The sequence below is a fragment of the Coenobita brevimanus genome, chromosome 66, assembly GCF_032717465.1.
Source record: "Coenobita brevimanus isolate Jiangsu-jjx chromosome 66, ASM3271746v2, whole genome shotgun sequence".
NCBI classification, from domain to species: Eukaryota; Metazoa; Arthropoda; class Malacostraca; order Decapoda; family Coenobitidae; genus Coenobita; species Coenobita brevimanus.
The window spans coordinates 26,261,268-26,274,680 of NC_137019.1; the positions used below are offsets into that span (position 1 = coordinate 26,261,268).

Consider the following 13,413-nt stretch of genomic DNA (forward strand, 5'->3'; position numbering starts at 1 on the left):
GAGAGGATAGTGTTTGGAAACTCCCTGTACTGTTGTTTGCAGATGATACAGTGTTGTTGAGTGAAGACGAAGGGGAGCTGCAAGGCTTGGTGGATGAGTTTGAGAGAGTGTGTAAGAAACGGAACCTAAAGGTGAATGTAGGGAAGAGTAAAGTGATGGTCTTTGAGAGAGGTGAAGTTAGTGAATGTACAGCAAGGTTAGATGGTAAGGAATTGGAAAATGTGAGTACGTTTAAGTATTTGGGTAGTGTGATGAGTAAGGATGGAGGTTTGGAGTGTGAAGTGCTTGAAAGGGTACAGCAGGGAAGAAAGGTTGCTGGTTCCTTGAAAGCAGTGATAAGAAACAGGGAAGTGAGCATGGAAGTGAAAAAGTTACTACATGACAGTATTGTGATACCAACTCTAACGTACGGAAGTGAAGCTTGGACATTGTTGGAAGGACACAAGTCAAGAGTGAGAGCAGTGGAAATGAGTTATTTAAGAGGAGAATGTGGAGTCACGTGGAGAGACAGGCTGACGAATGAGGATATAAAGGAGCGTTGTGGTGTGGATGTGGATGTGATAGGAAGCGTTATGAGGAACACACTGAGGTGGTTTGGCCATGTGGAGAGGATGGAGGGCGAAAGACTGACGAAGAGAGTGTATGTGAGTGAGGTGGAGGGGGGAAGAGGGAGGGGGAGGCCGAGGATGAGATGGAGGGATGGGGTGGAGAGGTATATGAGAGAGGGGGGTGTGAGTTGGGAGCAGGGCAGTGAAATGGCGGGGGACAGGGCGACTTGGAGGCGATTTGTTTGTGGCCACCCCAAACGGGATTGAGGCGTATGGCAATAGATAGATAGATAGATATATATATTCATTTTTTTTCATTGCCAGATGCCATGTATCCCAGACAGGGTGGCCAAGGGCTTAGAGTTAATTGTTTTACAGGGAGGGGCACTAATCCTCCACCAACCCCACTTGACGTAGGGATGCCAACAGCATCTGGTGTTCCCAGGGGGTCACCCATCCAAGTACTAACCAGACCCAACGTTGCTTATATATATATATATATATATATATATATATATATATATATATATATATACAGTACCCTCGCATCCAGCACGGTAATATTGTCATGCATGGGTCACGTGTTGGACCAAAAACGTGTTGGACTAACAATAGAGCTTATGGGGAAAAATGAATTATGTCAGCAACCCTCGGAAAAGTCACCCTAAATACCTACCCTATACCTAAAGATATATTGGTACTATTGTAATTATAATAAATGGTACTGTGCTATGAATGATAACTAACCTTTTAGGATAGTGTTGGTGGGCTTGCTGGGAATGGAAGGTGGTATCCAAGGCTGTAGTTAGTCCTACTGGGTCCCCGGAGGATGGCTGCTGGCGTCACTAGCGGGTAATGGCTGTTGCTCCTTCTCAACCTCCCTCATAAATCCTTCGAAATCACACTCAGAATCACTATCTTCGTCTACAGCCATGGAAGGTCCTGCTTCTGCCTGTCCTAGCACTGTAATCCTCGGGAAAGTGCATGCTTCTCACACTGTTGGCAGAGCCCCGTCTCGTGACTGTGGGAAGTGATCGCTGTCGCTGACTCGGTAGAGAATAAAGAGAAGCAACTTTATTTATAAACTGGTATGCATGCCGATGAGAAGGGTTTCAAAATGATTGATATTTATTCTAAAATATTAATATGTATTCAGTGTCAGGCTAAATGTTCAATGCTGTAGTAAGATACATTCTCTGTCGAGTCACCTGGGTTTTGGTCACACTGTTTTGCCCGTTGTATCTCGGCAGGAATCCATCCAGATGAATTCCAAATGCCCGTGGTATCGTCAGCAATTTTACCACATTACAGTTCCGATTTACCATCGTATCCTCGGCAAACCTGGTATGAAGTGCCGTGTGATAGCCTTCGGCTGCCAGGATCTTGTCTTAAGTTTTTTATTATGATCACGTTGGCTTCATTCATGTCGTAGGCCTTGGCAATGTCAACTTTCCTCTCCCCTTTCTTCTTCCTCTCGATGCTTTCTAGCTTGGTGGCCTGAGGGAGGTGCCGACGCTTCTTGGGGTTCTCAGAAGGCTTCCTAAGCATCGTGAGCAGGGTAAAATGCAGTAATAAGGGCAGAAAATGCAGCAAGAAAAAAGCACCTTCCAATGCAATTATGCGACTGAGTGGCTCTGTGGCGGGAGAAATGTAAACAAAACATCATGTGACACCAGAAGCGTTTTTAATTGGGCGGCATCACAATCACGTCACGATAGCGGGCGGGGAAGGCTACTTGATCAGAAGTTTTTCATTGGCTATCATCATCATGGGAATGTCCAGTATGGCCGTGTTGGACTTGGGGTGATCGTGCTAGAGTGAACTCTGCGGATTTGGCCCACTTCTCGGAGCTCTGTGCGTGTTATGCTAACACAATCGTGTTGCAGTAATTAAATTGTATTAAATAATACTAATTAATTGCTCACCGTGCTGGACTCGAATCGTGCTGGACTAACGCGTGCTGGACGCCAGGGTACTGTATATATATAAATATATATTTTATATAAATATATATTTTTTTGACCTACAGCCTGGGCCAATTTGGCCCAGAATTTAATCAAGCAATCAGAATCCCCATAATTTTAGTCAAAATCAAACCAGTAGTTTTCATGTACAGTTCTTAACAGACAGACACAAACACACACACAGGCAAACAGACAAACCAAGTGAAAATACAACCCGTCCCCAAGCCCATTCAGGGCGGGGAAACCCTTACGTGGTTTTTGTGCACATTCTGGATGGAGCAGAGCACTTTTGGTATCCACCTAAGAGTCAAACCATCTTGTATTTCCTGCACCTTGCCAAGCAGAAGGACCCTAATCTGGTCCTAGCAACGCACTGCCTATCACATGGGGGCACTGGTTCCCTACAATGTGTTACATACTGCACTATCCCCGTAGGACAGCCCCACAGAGGCAGTTGCTTACCTGTGGTCAACAGTTTGCTCAGGAAGAAAAACTAGGGGTATGGAACAACATTCACATACAGCATAACAATACCTGCCCAATCAATTCTACCATCAAGGAATACCAGTATGGGATCCAATTAGAAGTCAAACAGGCACGGCACTTGAAATTAAATTATGGGTAAAGGTCTTAAGTTTTGTCCAAACATAATAGGTTTCTTAATTTGTAACGGTATATAAAACAACACACCTGCATATCCTGGATCCAGTGCGTGCATAGAAATCATGCACATCTTGGAGAGTGCTGAGGGTTCTGTCAGGGCACTCACGTACACACACCTTCAGGGACACGCTCAAGTCATTCACATCAAAGAATAACACATACCTGGTGAATATAAAAACATTACATTAAAACAAAAACAGAAATAACAAGGGGAAATTCACAACCCCATCTACCCAAGGCATGACATTACCAACCTCAGCAGATATTTAAATACGCTACACAGAGACAGTGAATTCTTCCCAAGGCTGTGTTTTAAAAATCACACACACACAGAGAAGGAAGCACTAAACTGAACCAAACAAGAGTAGCAGGAGTGGAGAAAATGGCAGAGAGGAATGTCCAGGAGTTAAAAAAGGTATGGTCAGTAATTAGCAAGTTACAAGAACAAGCCTTAAAACAGGAGAAAGAGATCAAAGTACTGCAGAATACCCTGGAAAAAGTATGCAACAGCAGTGCTGAACAAGAAAGAGAAGGTACAGAATTAAAAGTGAGTAACGAATCTGCCTCAAATAAAACAACTCAGGAGAGAAAATAAGAGGTTGGAAGAAGAAAGGGACAGGATGAAAAGTAAACTAGATGAGTATGAATCAAAATCAAGGATGCAAGATAAATACATTAAGGAAATCAAGGAGCAACACAAGGGGTGGAAGAAAATTCAAAAGGAAGGAAATGTAAATCTGAAAGAGATTATACAACAACAAAGCAAGAAAAAGGTGGAGAAGGAAGTGGTTAGGGTACTGAGAAGCAGAGAATGTTTAGTTAGGGATGTAGCAGATAAGAAAAAATGCGCGATAATTTCAGGAGTAAAAGAAAAACGTATGACATTAAGATCAGAAAGAGAGAGAGATGAACTGAGTAAGGTTAAAGAGATAATATCAGTAGTTATGGAGGGTAACACCAAAGCTCAATAAGAGATTGAAAAAGTGTTTAGGTTAGGAAAGTACGAGGAAGGAGGGGCGAGGCCACTTAAGGTAAAGTTTAAGTCTCAGGTAAAGGTAAATGAAATCATCAACAGAACACGGAAATGATCAGACAAAGAGGGGTTCAAGAATGTCTGGATAAGGAGAGATGCAAATGAGGAAGAAAGAGCTAAAATAAATGAGTTAGTAAAGGAAGCAAAGGCAAAAAAAATGAACAGAGAACAGAGGAAGAGAAGACAGTGTTCTATTGGAGAGTTATGGATCAGAAATTGAGGAAGTGGTACCGACGGAGAGAGGAAGCGAAAAGGAAATAAAAACAACGAAAAAAGTTTGAAAGTAGCACATACTAACGTTGATGGCTTAATATCGGCAAGTTTAGAAATAAATGATTTCTTCAGGGTACATAAACCAAATGTTATGGGCTTTGTAGAGTCCAAGTTAAGAGAGGATACTGATATCTATAGGGGAGATGGTAAATACAAACTGTGACAAGACAGAAAAGAAAAAATGTGAGGAGGAGTGATGATATCAGTGAAGAACAACATGAATGTGGATAATGTGGAAATGGGAGAGGGTAGGGCTGAAGTCATAAAAATGAAATTAGAAATTGGAGAGAATGGCAAAAGAGGTATGGCAGTAGTATTTGTTCCCCCTAAGACAAGATCATGGAATGGCAATGAGTACCAGGAGATGTAGTAGTAGTAGTAGTTCTTCCCTAGGCAGTCTGGCTGAACAGCCCTGAGTCCCTTAGGAAGGCCATGGCCGAGACCGGGTTTTCCCACAGGGCCCTCAAAGAGTGTATGTTGTGTTGTTGGCGTAGGTGATTGTGTGCAATGCAATCTTCCATAATGTGCTTAATAGTATGGGGTGCTGTACTGCATCCTGGACAGGCATCAGTGACAGAGTCATCCAGCCTCTTCTGGTAGCTTAAGAGGGCTGGATGGTGCCCACATCTCAGCCTGGCCAGGTGGACCCTGTCCTCACGAGGAAGATGGGATTCAGAAGGGTGGATGTCAGGAGGCCGTGCATGCAGCTGTGTGTTGTCTTTAAGTGACTGAATGGAGTGGCGAGTGATCTGAGTGTGGATGTGCTTCTGGAAGCTGGTTTGAGGTGGGCGAGGGGGGAGAGACGACAGTATTTGTGTATGGTATCATGTGCTGGGTGTTGTTTTGATGTTCCTTGGTGTGGGTGGATGTGCTGCCATGTACTGTAGTGGATGTTGTGGGTTTGTGGAGGTTGCAGCAAGAAACTGGGTGCCTCTCATGTCTAGGTGATCCTTCACTTTGAGGACTTGGGTTTCTTGATGTAGGTGGTCTGTGGGTGTAGTAGCTGTGCAGCCTGTGATTATTTTTAGGGCCTTGTTCTGTAAGGTCTGTAGTGTGTTGTAGTGTGTTTTGATGAGGTAGCTGGGCTTGCATAATTCATCACTGAACGTATGTATTGTTTGTATACTGTGGTGGTAGTTTCTTTGTTGTGTCCGAATGTTGTATGGGCAAGTGACCTCAAAGCATTGAGTCTTGGTGTTATTTTATTTTTAATGTTTGTGATGTGTTGTTTAAATGACATTGATGTATTGTATGTTACACCAAGGATTTTGAGTGTGTGTGTGTGTGTGGTAGGGGAGTGTTGTTTATGGTGAGGTGTGGGATGTCACTGTTCTGCTGTCCAGTTTGTGAGAAGAGTCACTGTAGATTTGGCTGGGGCTATTTTGAGCCTGTTCGTGATGAATCATTCGTGTAGTGTGTTGAGGTAAGGTTGAATGATGTGTGCAGCTGTGTTTGCGTTTTGGTGCATACATGTGAGTGTTATATCATCTGCATAGGAAGCTATGTGTATCTGTGGTGTAAGGGGTGTGGGTACGTCATACATGTATAGGTTAAAGAGTGTAGGGGACAAAACAGATCCCTGGGGGACACCGTTTGTGAAGTTTCTGATGTTAGAAGACTGACCGGCAAATGTTACGTGTGCACATCTGCCTGCTAAGTAGTTTGCCAGCCATCTTTTTGTGTTATTGTGCATGTTTGTGTTGAGTATTTTGTTTGTGAGGTTGTGGTGAGGGATAGCATCAAAAGCTTTGCTAATGTCTAGTGTGATTATGATTGTTCTGTGTGGTGGCCTAGCTGAATTCATGCCATCGAAAACTCTCTGTGTAAGGTCTGGAAGAAGGGTGTTTGTGGAGTGTAGTGGCCTAAAGCCATGTTGTGACTGGGCTAGGGGAATGTGAGGTGTGACTAGTTGTAGTACAAGTCGTTCAGTGACTTTAGAGGGGGTGCAGAGGAGTGTGACGGGGCAATGTGAGGAGGGTAACGTGGGGTCTTTGTTGGGGTTAGGGATAGTGATGATATTGCCATGCTTCCAGATGTTGGGTATTATGTTGTGTGAGTAGCTGTAGTTTGATATGCTGGTGAGTGCTTGTATGCCTTGTGGTCCTAGGTGTTTAAGGTGAATGTTGCTTATGTTGTCTGGTCCACAGGCAGATGAGTGCTTGAGGTTGTTAATGATGTGCTTCATCTGGTTGTAAGTGAAACGTGCGTATTCTGGGTCTGTGGGGAACTGTCTCTTACGTCGGATGATACGTCAGTCTTCGGGATGGGGGTTTAGATGGCTGACTTGTGAAAAGTGACTGATGAGAGTGTTTGCTTGTTGTTTGTTTGAGGGTATGGTGTCTGTTGTTGTGATGGCAGCGTGTGATTGTGTGGTGTCGCTGTTGGAAAGTGTGATGCTGTTTAGTGTTTTGTAGAGTTTGCTGATGTTTGTTTTGTGGTCCAGTGTTTGGAGAAAAGTTTTTCCAGTTTCGTGTTTGCTGTTCTGATATTTTATTGTTTATCTCAGTGTTGAGTTCTTGTATTTGTTGTATGGTGTCTTGTGTATGGGGTGTTGGGGAGTGTCGCAGTGTGTCCCGTTGTCTGATTAGGCCTTGAATTTCTGGTGTGAAGTTGGGGTTGTCTCTCTTTCTGTTGCCTCTAGGGATGTGTCTTTTGTCTGTTTTGTATAATTGTATTGAAAGTGTGCACAGCGGTGTTGATGTTTGTGATGGGTGTACTGTTTAGTGTTTCGAGATGTTCTGTTTCAGTTACAAAGGCCTCCCAGTTGGCTCTCTTATAATTAATGTACGTGTGTTTGTGGCCAGCTGAGGTGATTCTGGTTTTGGTAGCGATGATGATTGGGAGGTGATCAGAACCAAGGGTTTTGACCATTCTCCATGATGTAGTGGGGGCGAGGTTGGGGAAGCAGAAGGTGATGTCTGGAGATGATGGGAGGAAGAGGGCTTGGTGTGGGATATGGGTATGTTGGTCTAGACTGTTTAGTATGAAGAGATGATCAGTCTGGGATTGTAGTACCAGCCCTCTGTCTGTGTCAGGGTTGCTGATATGCCAGGCCGATGACTTGGCATTGAAATCACCACCCAGGATGATGTTGGGTGTGTTAGTGATGTGGTGTATCTGTGGTGAGTAATTGTGTGGTACTGTGGGGGACGATTAGGGGGGAATGTATGTGTTAGCAATTGTTATGTGTGATCTGTTACCAGTGCGTATTTTAATTGATTGTATTTCTGTTGTGGTGTCATGTGGGGGGAGAAGTGACTTTGTGTGTGAACTGGTATCTGCAAAGTTGATAGATTTGTGTACCAGGGTGATAAGTCCACCGCCACCGCCGTCAGCCCGGTCTTGTTGAATGGTGGTGAAGTTATGAAATGTCGGTGTTTTCTGTGCTCTGTGTAGTTTTGTTTCTTGTAAGATGGCAATGTGTATGTTCTGTTGTTTGATGACTTGTGTGAGTTCATGTTTTTTGGTGTTTATGCCATCTATGTTTAACTGAAGGATGTTTATGTTGTGTGTGCGATGTGTGTTGGCTGCTGCAGCACGGGGGGAAGATGGTGTGGGTGGAGGGGAAGGGGTAGGAGGAGGTTGTGATGGAGGTAAGGGTTCAGGTGGATTAGGATGGGTTGGAATGGGAGGAGTTGGGGAACTGGATGGTGTGGGAAGGGTCGGTGGGTTTGGCTGTGGAGGTGTGACGGAAGTAGGAGTAGGATTGGAAGGGGGGTTGATGGGTGGGGGGAAGGAGCATAAGGAGCAGGTCCAGGTGTCTGTGTAATGTCTTCTAGATGCAAATGTTGTGCAGGTGTAATGGGTCCAGTTCTTGCAAGAATTGCACTGAACTGAACCCTTTGTCTGTCGGCTCGACTTGATAGGTTTTGAGCATGTTGGACATAAGTATTTGTTGGTGGGTCCTGGATTGCTCTCAATGCCCCCGGCTAGAAAAAGCCGTCGAGAAATGACAGCCGGGGAGCCATTTCTCGGTGTTGAAAAAACAGTGCTGTTGTGTGTGTTGTGTTGGGAGATGTGGTACTTGCCCGGGTGACTGAAGCCACTCCCAGGTACCCAAGCCCTATGAGGGGCTGGGGGGGTTTGCGGTGGTTTAGCCCCCCATGCTGTCCTCCACTTCTCTTCGACAGCCTCTGGGGGGTAGACCTATGACGAAGATGCCACCGCTCCATTCTAGTACTTGGGTAGTGTGATGAATAAGGATGGAAGTTTGTGGGATGAAGTGCTTGAAAGGGTACAGCACGGAAGGAAGGTTGTTGGTTCACTGTAAGCAGTGATAAGAAATAGGGAGGTGAGTATGGAAGAAGTCACTGCATGATAATACTGTGATCCCTACCCTGACGTATGGAAGCTAGCATGGACCTTGCTAGAGAGGAACAAGTCAAGAGTGAGAGCAGTGGAAATCAGTAACTTGAGAGAACCATGTGGAGTGACATGGTGGGACAGGTTGACAAATGAAGAAGTGAAGGAATGTTGTGAGGTGGATGTGGATGTGGTTGAGAAAATTAGGAGAAATACACTGAGGTGGTTGGACATGTGGAGAGAATGGAGAATGAAAGACTGACTAAGAGGATGTATGTAGGTGAAGTGGAGGGAGGAAGAGGGAGGAGAAGACCGAGGATGAGGTGGAGGGATGGAGTTGAGAGGTATATGAAGGAGGGGGGAGTGACTTGGGGGGAGGGTAGTCAAATGGTGGGTGACAGAGCGACTTGGAGGCATTTTGTCTGCGGCCACCCTTTGCGGGATTAGGGCATCGGGCTATAAATAGATAGATAGAATAATGTAATGACCCAGTGGGTCAAAAAAGAGACATGATTCCAGGGTGATGACAAACCAGCAAGACTAGATTTACTGCTAACCAAAGAACCTGACATAACTGAGTCTTTGAAATATCTGTGTTCTACAGGAAAAAGTGATCATGTGGTCAGAGTTCCAGATAATGAAAGGGAATGTGGTGCCAAGAGACGAGCTTTATAGGCAGGGAAGATACAGCTTTGGGAATGCAAACTTTACAGGACAGAGAAAATTTTTCGAAAATGCAGATTGGAGAAAATTCAGAGAAACAAGAGAGATACAGAGGAAGTGGGATATCTTTCTAGACCTCTATCATTCAGAAGTGGAAAAATATGTGCCAAGAGTAAGTGGGAAAGAAAACAGGAAAATGGAGTGGTTTAACCCTTTAAACGCGGATCGTCGCATTTGCGACGCTCGGCAAAAAGGACATAACGGCGGAGCGTCGCGTTTGCGATTCTAGTAAATTTTGAATAACCGCGGGCAGGCAGGCTCCAGCTGGTATTGTCTATCAGTACCACCACCCTTTAGCTACTTTTAGCACACTTGACCTTTGTACCACTGACCTCCGTTGTTGCCAAGTATCGCGTTTTTCCCCCGTCCCCCCCCCCCACCACGGCCCCTGCCAGCCTGGCTGTGATACATGGCAGCGCTCTGAGTGCTCAGAACTGTAAATCTACGCTCTCCTCTCACAAGCAGTTTATGCTAATAGGAAACGCTTGTTTCCCCAGTTGTAACACTAGCTTTTTTTCTCACGGTTTGCCCCTGTTTAGCGTCAGTTTACCGCAGGTTTTCAAGTGACATTATGGCAAGTTCTAGCTCTTCCGAGTCAGTGCAAGCGGCCGACAGGAACGAGAATAAAGTGACGGGCGTAAGGCAGAATAAAAAGCGCGCCGCGGTGATCTTTTGGGAAGTAATATGATTGAAAATAATGTAGTATACATGTTTTTAGCTGTGAAAATGGAAATGTTTGTTGAGTGACGGGAAGACCGCCGCCGCGCTGCATGTCAGCCGTACGCTTCATTGATTTTAGCCTTATTTTCAGTGCTTATTGTACAAATACGGATTCCTTACTACCTTTCGTTTTCGTTTTTAAAGGCTCCAACATGCTTGCATGTGTCGGCCTTGGTCACCTAATGGCGGCTCTCCATGCTGCACGATCCATTGCAGCCTCCCTGTTCAGTCCCTTAACCCTAAGGTCACACTTAATGACCTCGTCCCATGTCATTCTCGGTCTACCCCTCATAACCCCACCCCCAATATTAACACTTCTCACCTTCCTCACCCAACTATCATCCCCCACCCTCTCCACATGTCCAAACCACCTCAATCTACCTCTCCTCATCACAACACCAATACACTCCAGTCCCATCCTACCTCTCAACTCTTCCATTGTAAACCCAGCCCCTCCAGGCCTTGGACGCAGGGACGCACTGCACATCCACCTAATCATTGTCATTTCTGTACGTCTGAGCCGGCGAATGTCTTCCTCCTTCACTGCCCAGGTCTCACTGCCATACAGCATTACACTCCTAACACACGCTGCATACAAAGACCCCTTAGCACGTAGGGAGAGTCCCCTCAATGTCAGGAGAGACAAGAGCTCCCTGAACTTCTTCCAACCACTTCTCACCCTAGCCACAGAGCTAGCTCCAGCCCCACCTCCAGCACACAACATGTCTCCTAAATAACAAAACTCTTCCACACACTCAAGAGATTCACCAGCAAGTTCAATTCTTTCACGTCTGACGATCTCCACCTGCTCACCCCGGCATGCCGTACACATAAAATCAGCATTATCTCGCAGTCTACCTCTGATACCACTACATCTCTTATGTACCCATTTATCACACACACCGCACAAGATGGAATTACTTCCCACGCCCTTGTGGCAAACTGCACATGGCCACTCTCCCTCGTCTTTGACAGTACCGCCACCAACCCTAGATATCATCACTTTTGTTTTATCTGCATTTACCCTTAAACCCTTTTGCCCCATACCATCTCTCCACTTCCTAAACCTTTCCTCCGCCTCCCTTTCATTCTCTGCAATCAACACCATATCATCAGCATACAACAACTCCCATGGGAGTCCGTTTCTAAAGTCACGTGAAAGGGCTTCAAGTACCATGATAAACAACATGGGACTCAAGACTGACCCCTGATGCACACCAACATTCACGGAAAACTCATCACTCAAATCTCCATTCACTCTCACCTGGGTGTGAGCACCCACATACATGGCCATAACCACCCTAACCAGCCACTCCTCCAAGCCAAGCTTTCTCATTGCCCACTTCACCACCTCTCTAGGGACTCTGTCAAAGGCCTTTTCCAAATCAACAAAAACAAAATAAAGATCCCTTCTCCTACCAATATATTTTTCCTGAAGCTGTCGAACAATGAATATGGCATCAGTGGTCCCCCTACCTGGCATAAACCCAAACTGCATCTCATCAATATTCACTCTTTCTCTAATCATACCTTCTAAAACTCTCTCCATTACCTTCATTATCTGATCTAAAAGCTTTATACCTCTATAATTCCCTCTTTCCAGGGCATCACCCTTCCCTTTATACACATTTACAATTACACTCTTCAGCCAATCATCTGGGACAACACACTCATAAATAATCCTATTTATCAGGTCAGTGACTAAACTCACCCCTATATCGCCTGAGGCCTTCAACATTTCGGCAGTCAACCCAGACACACCTGCTGCCTTCCCCACCCTCATCCTGCCTATTGCCTCACTCACAGTAGCAGTATCAATCAAAGGCCAAGGGCCAGACACTGGATCTGCTGGCTCCAAACCTTCCCTGTCCCAGTCAAACTCCTCATTCAACAACCGGTTATAATGCTCTCTCCATGCATCTTTAATATCCTCACTGTTCACCACTACCCTTCCTTCATCATTCTTCACACACTGCTCACCTATGATATACCGATTATCCCTCTTCACCTGACCTGCCACCCTAAATATATTTTTCCTTTCCCCATGATTTAGGTTATCAAGTAATTGTCTCTGTGACTCAGACTTTGCCCTGTATACCTCTCTCCTAGCCCTACGCTTGGCAGCCAAATATTCCTCTTTGCTACCACCCTTCTTCCATTCCCGGAAAAGCCTTCTTTTCTCCTTAATTGCAGCTTCTACACCCTCATCCCACCACCAAGTTACTTTATGTCTTGGTGGTCCTCTTGTCCAGCCGCATGTTACATCAGTGACTCTCAAGAAATTGTTCTTGAGGGCTCTGTACTGTTCATTAACAGCTTCCTGTTCAGCCACCACTCTCCTCAACTCACTATAGAAGGCATCCCTTACTACTTGGTTTTTCAGCTTCCATATTTTCCTCCTAGGTACATAAGTCCTCTTTTTCATCATTTGTTCTTTAAGCACCATATCACAAATCAATAGTTTGTGCTGCTGCACACACTCCTCACTTCCTATAACTTTAACATCCCTCACTAACCTCCTATCGGCCCTCCTAACCAGAAAATAATCTATCTGACTGCTATTTCCCCCAGACTCATACGTAATTAACCTACTGTCTCTTTTCCTAAAATATGTGTTGCACACAATCATGTCCGTTGCCTCCCCAAACTCGAGTATCCTTTCCCCTTCTGCATTCCTTAGACCATATGCACATCCCCCATGCACTCCTTCATAACCTTGGGCTGCTTCACCTACATGACCATTTAAGTCCCCTCCCAAAATCACTATCTCATCATCCCGCATACCACCCACTACACGTATTAAATCATCCCAAAATCTATCTTTCTCTGATTCATCCAATCCTGCCTGTGGAGCATATGCCGATATAATCACAGCTATCTTTCTTCCCAACAGAATTTTCACAGCCAATATCCTATCGCTTACTCTCAAAACATTCATAACATATTCCACCCATTTCTCCGCAACCATCACACCAACACCTCCATATCTGTCTGTCCTCCCCTGCCAAAACAACTTATAGCAACAGTCCTTCCCAACAATCTTTCTGGCTGATCCACCCCTGTACCGGACTTCCTGCAAACACGCCACGTCCACCCACCTCCTACTGAATGCCTCAACGACTTCCCCTGCTCTTCCCCTCAAACTTCCCACATTCCATGAACCCACCCTCATCCCCATGGGTGATTT

At 45.2% G+C, this 13,413-nt stretch overlaps 1 protein-coding gene across 1 annotated transcript in view; it reads right to left on the minus strand.

Moving 5' to 3' along the window:
* The window catches only part of Ctl1 (choline transporter-like protein 1), a 764,015-nt gene that overhangs the window by 701,355 nt on the left and 49,247 nt on the right, over positions 1 to 13,413 (minus strand). Inside the window, exon 3 of the mRNA XM_080276719.1 lies at positions 3,203 to 3,337. Within this exon, the coding sequence (XP_080132845.1) occupies positions 3,203 to 3,337 (135 nt within the window). The remainder of the gene's footprint in view (positions 1 to 3,202; positions 3,338 to 13,413) is intronic.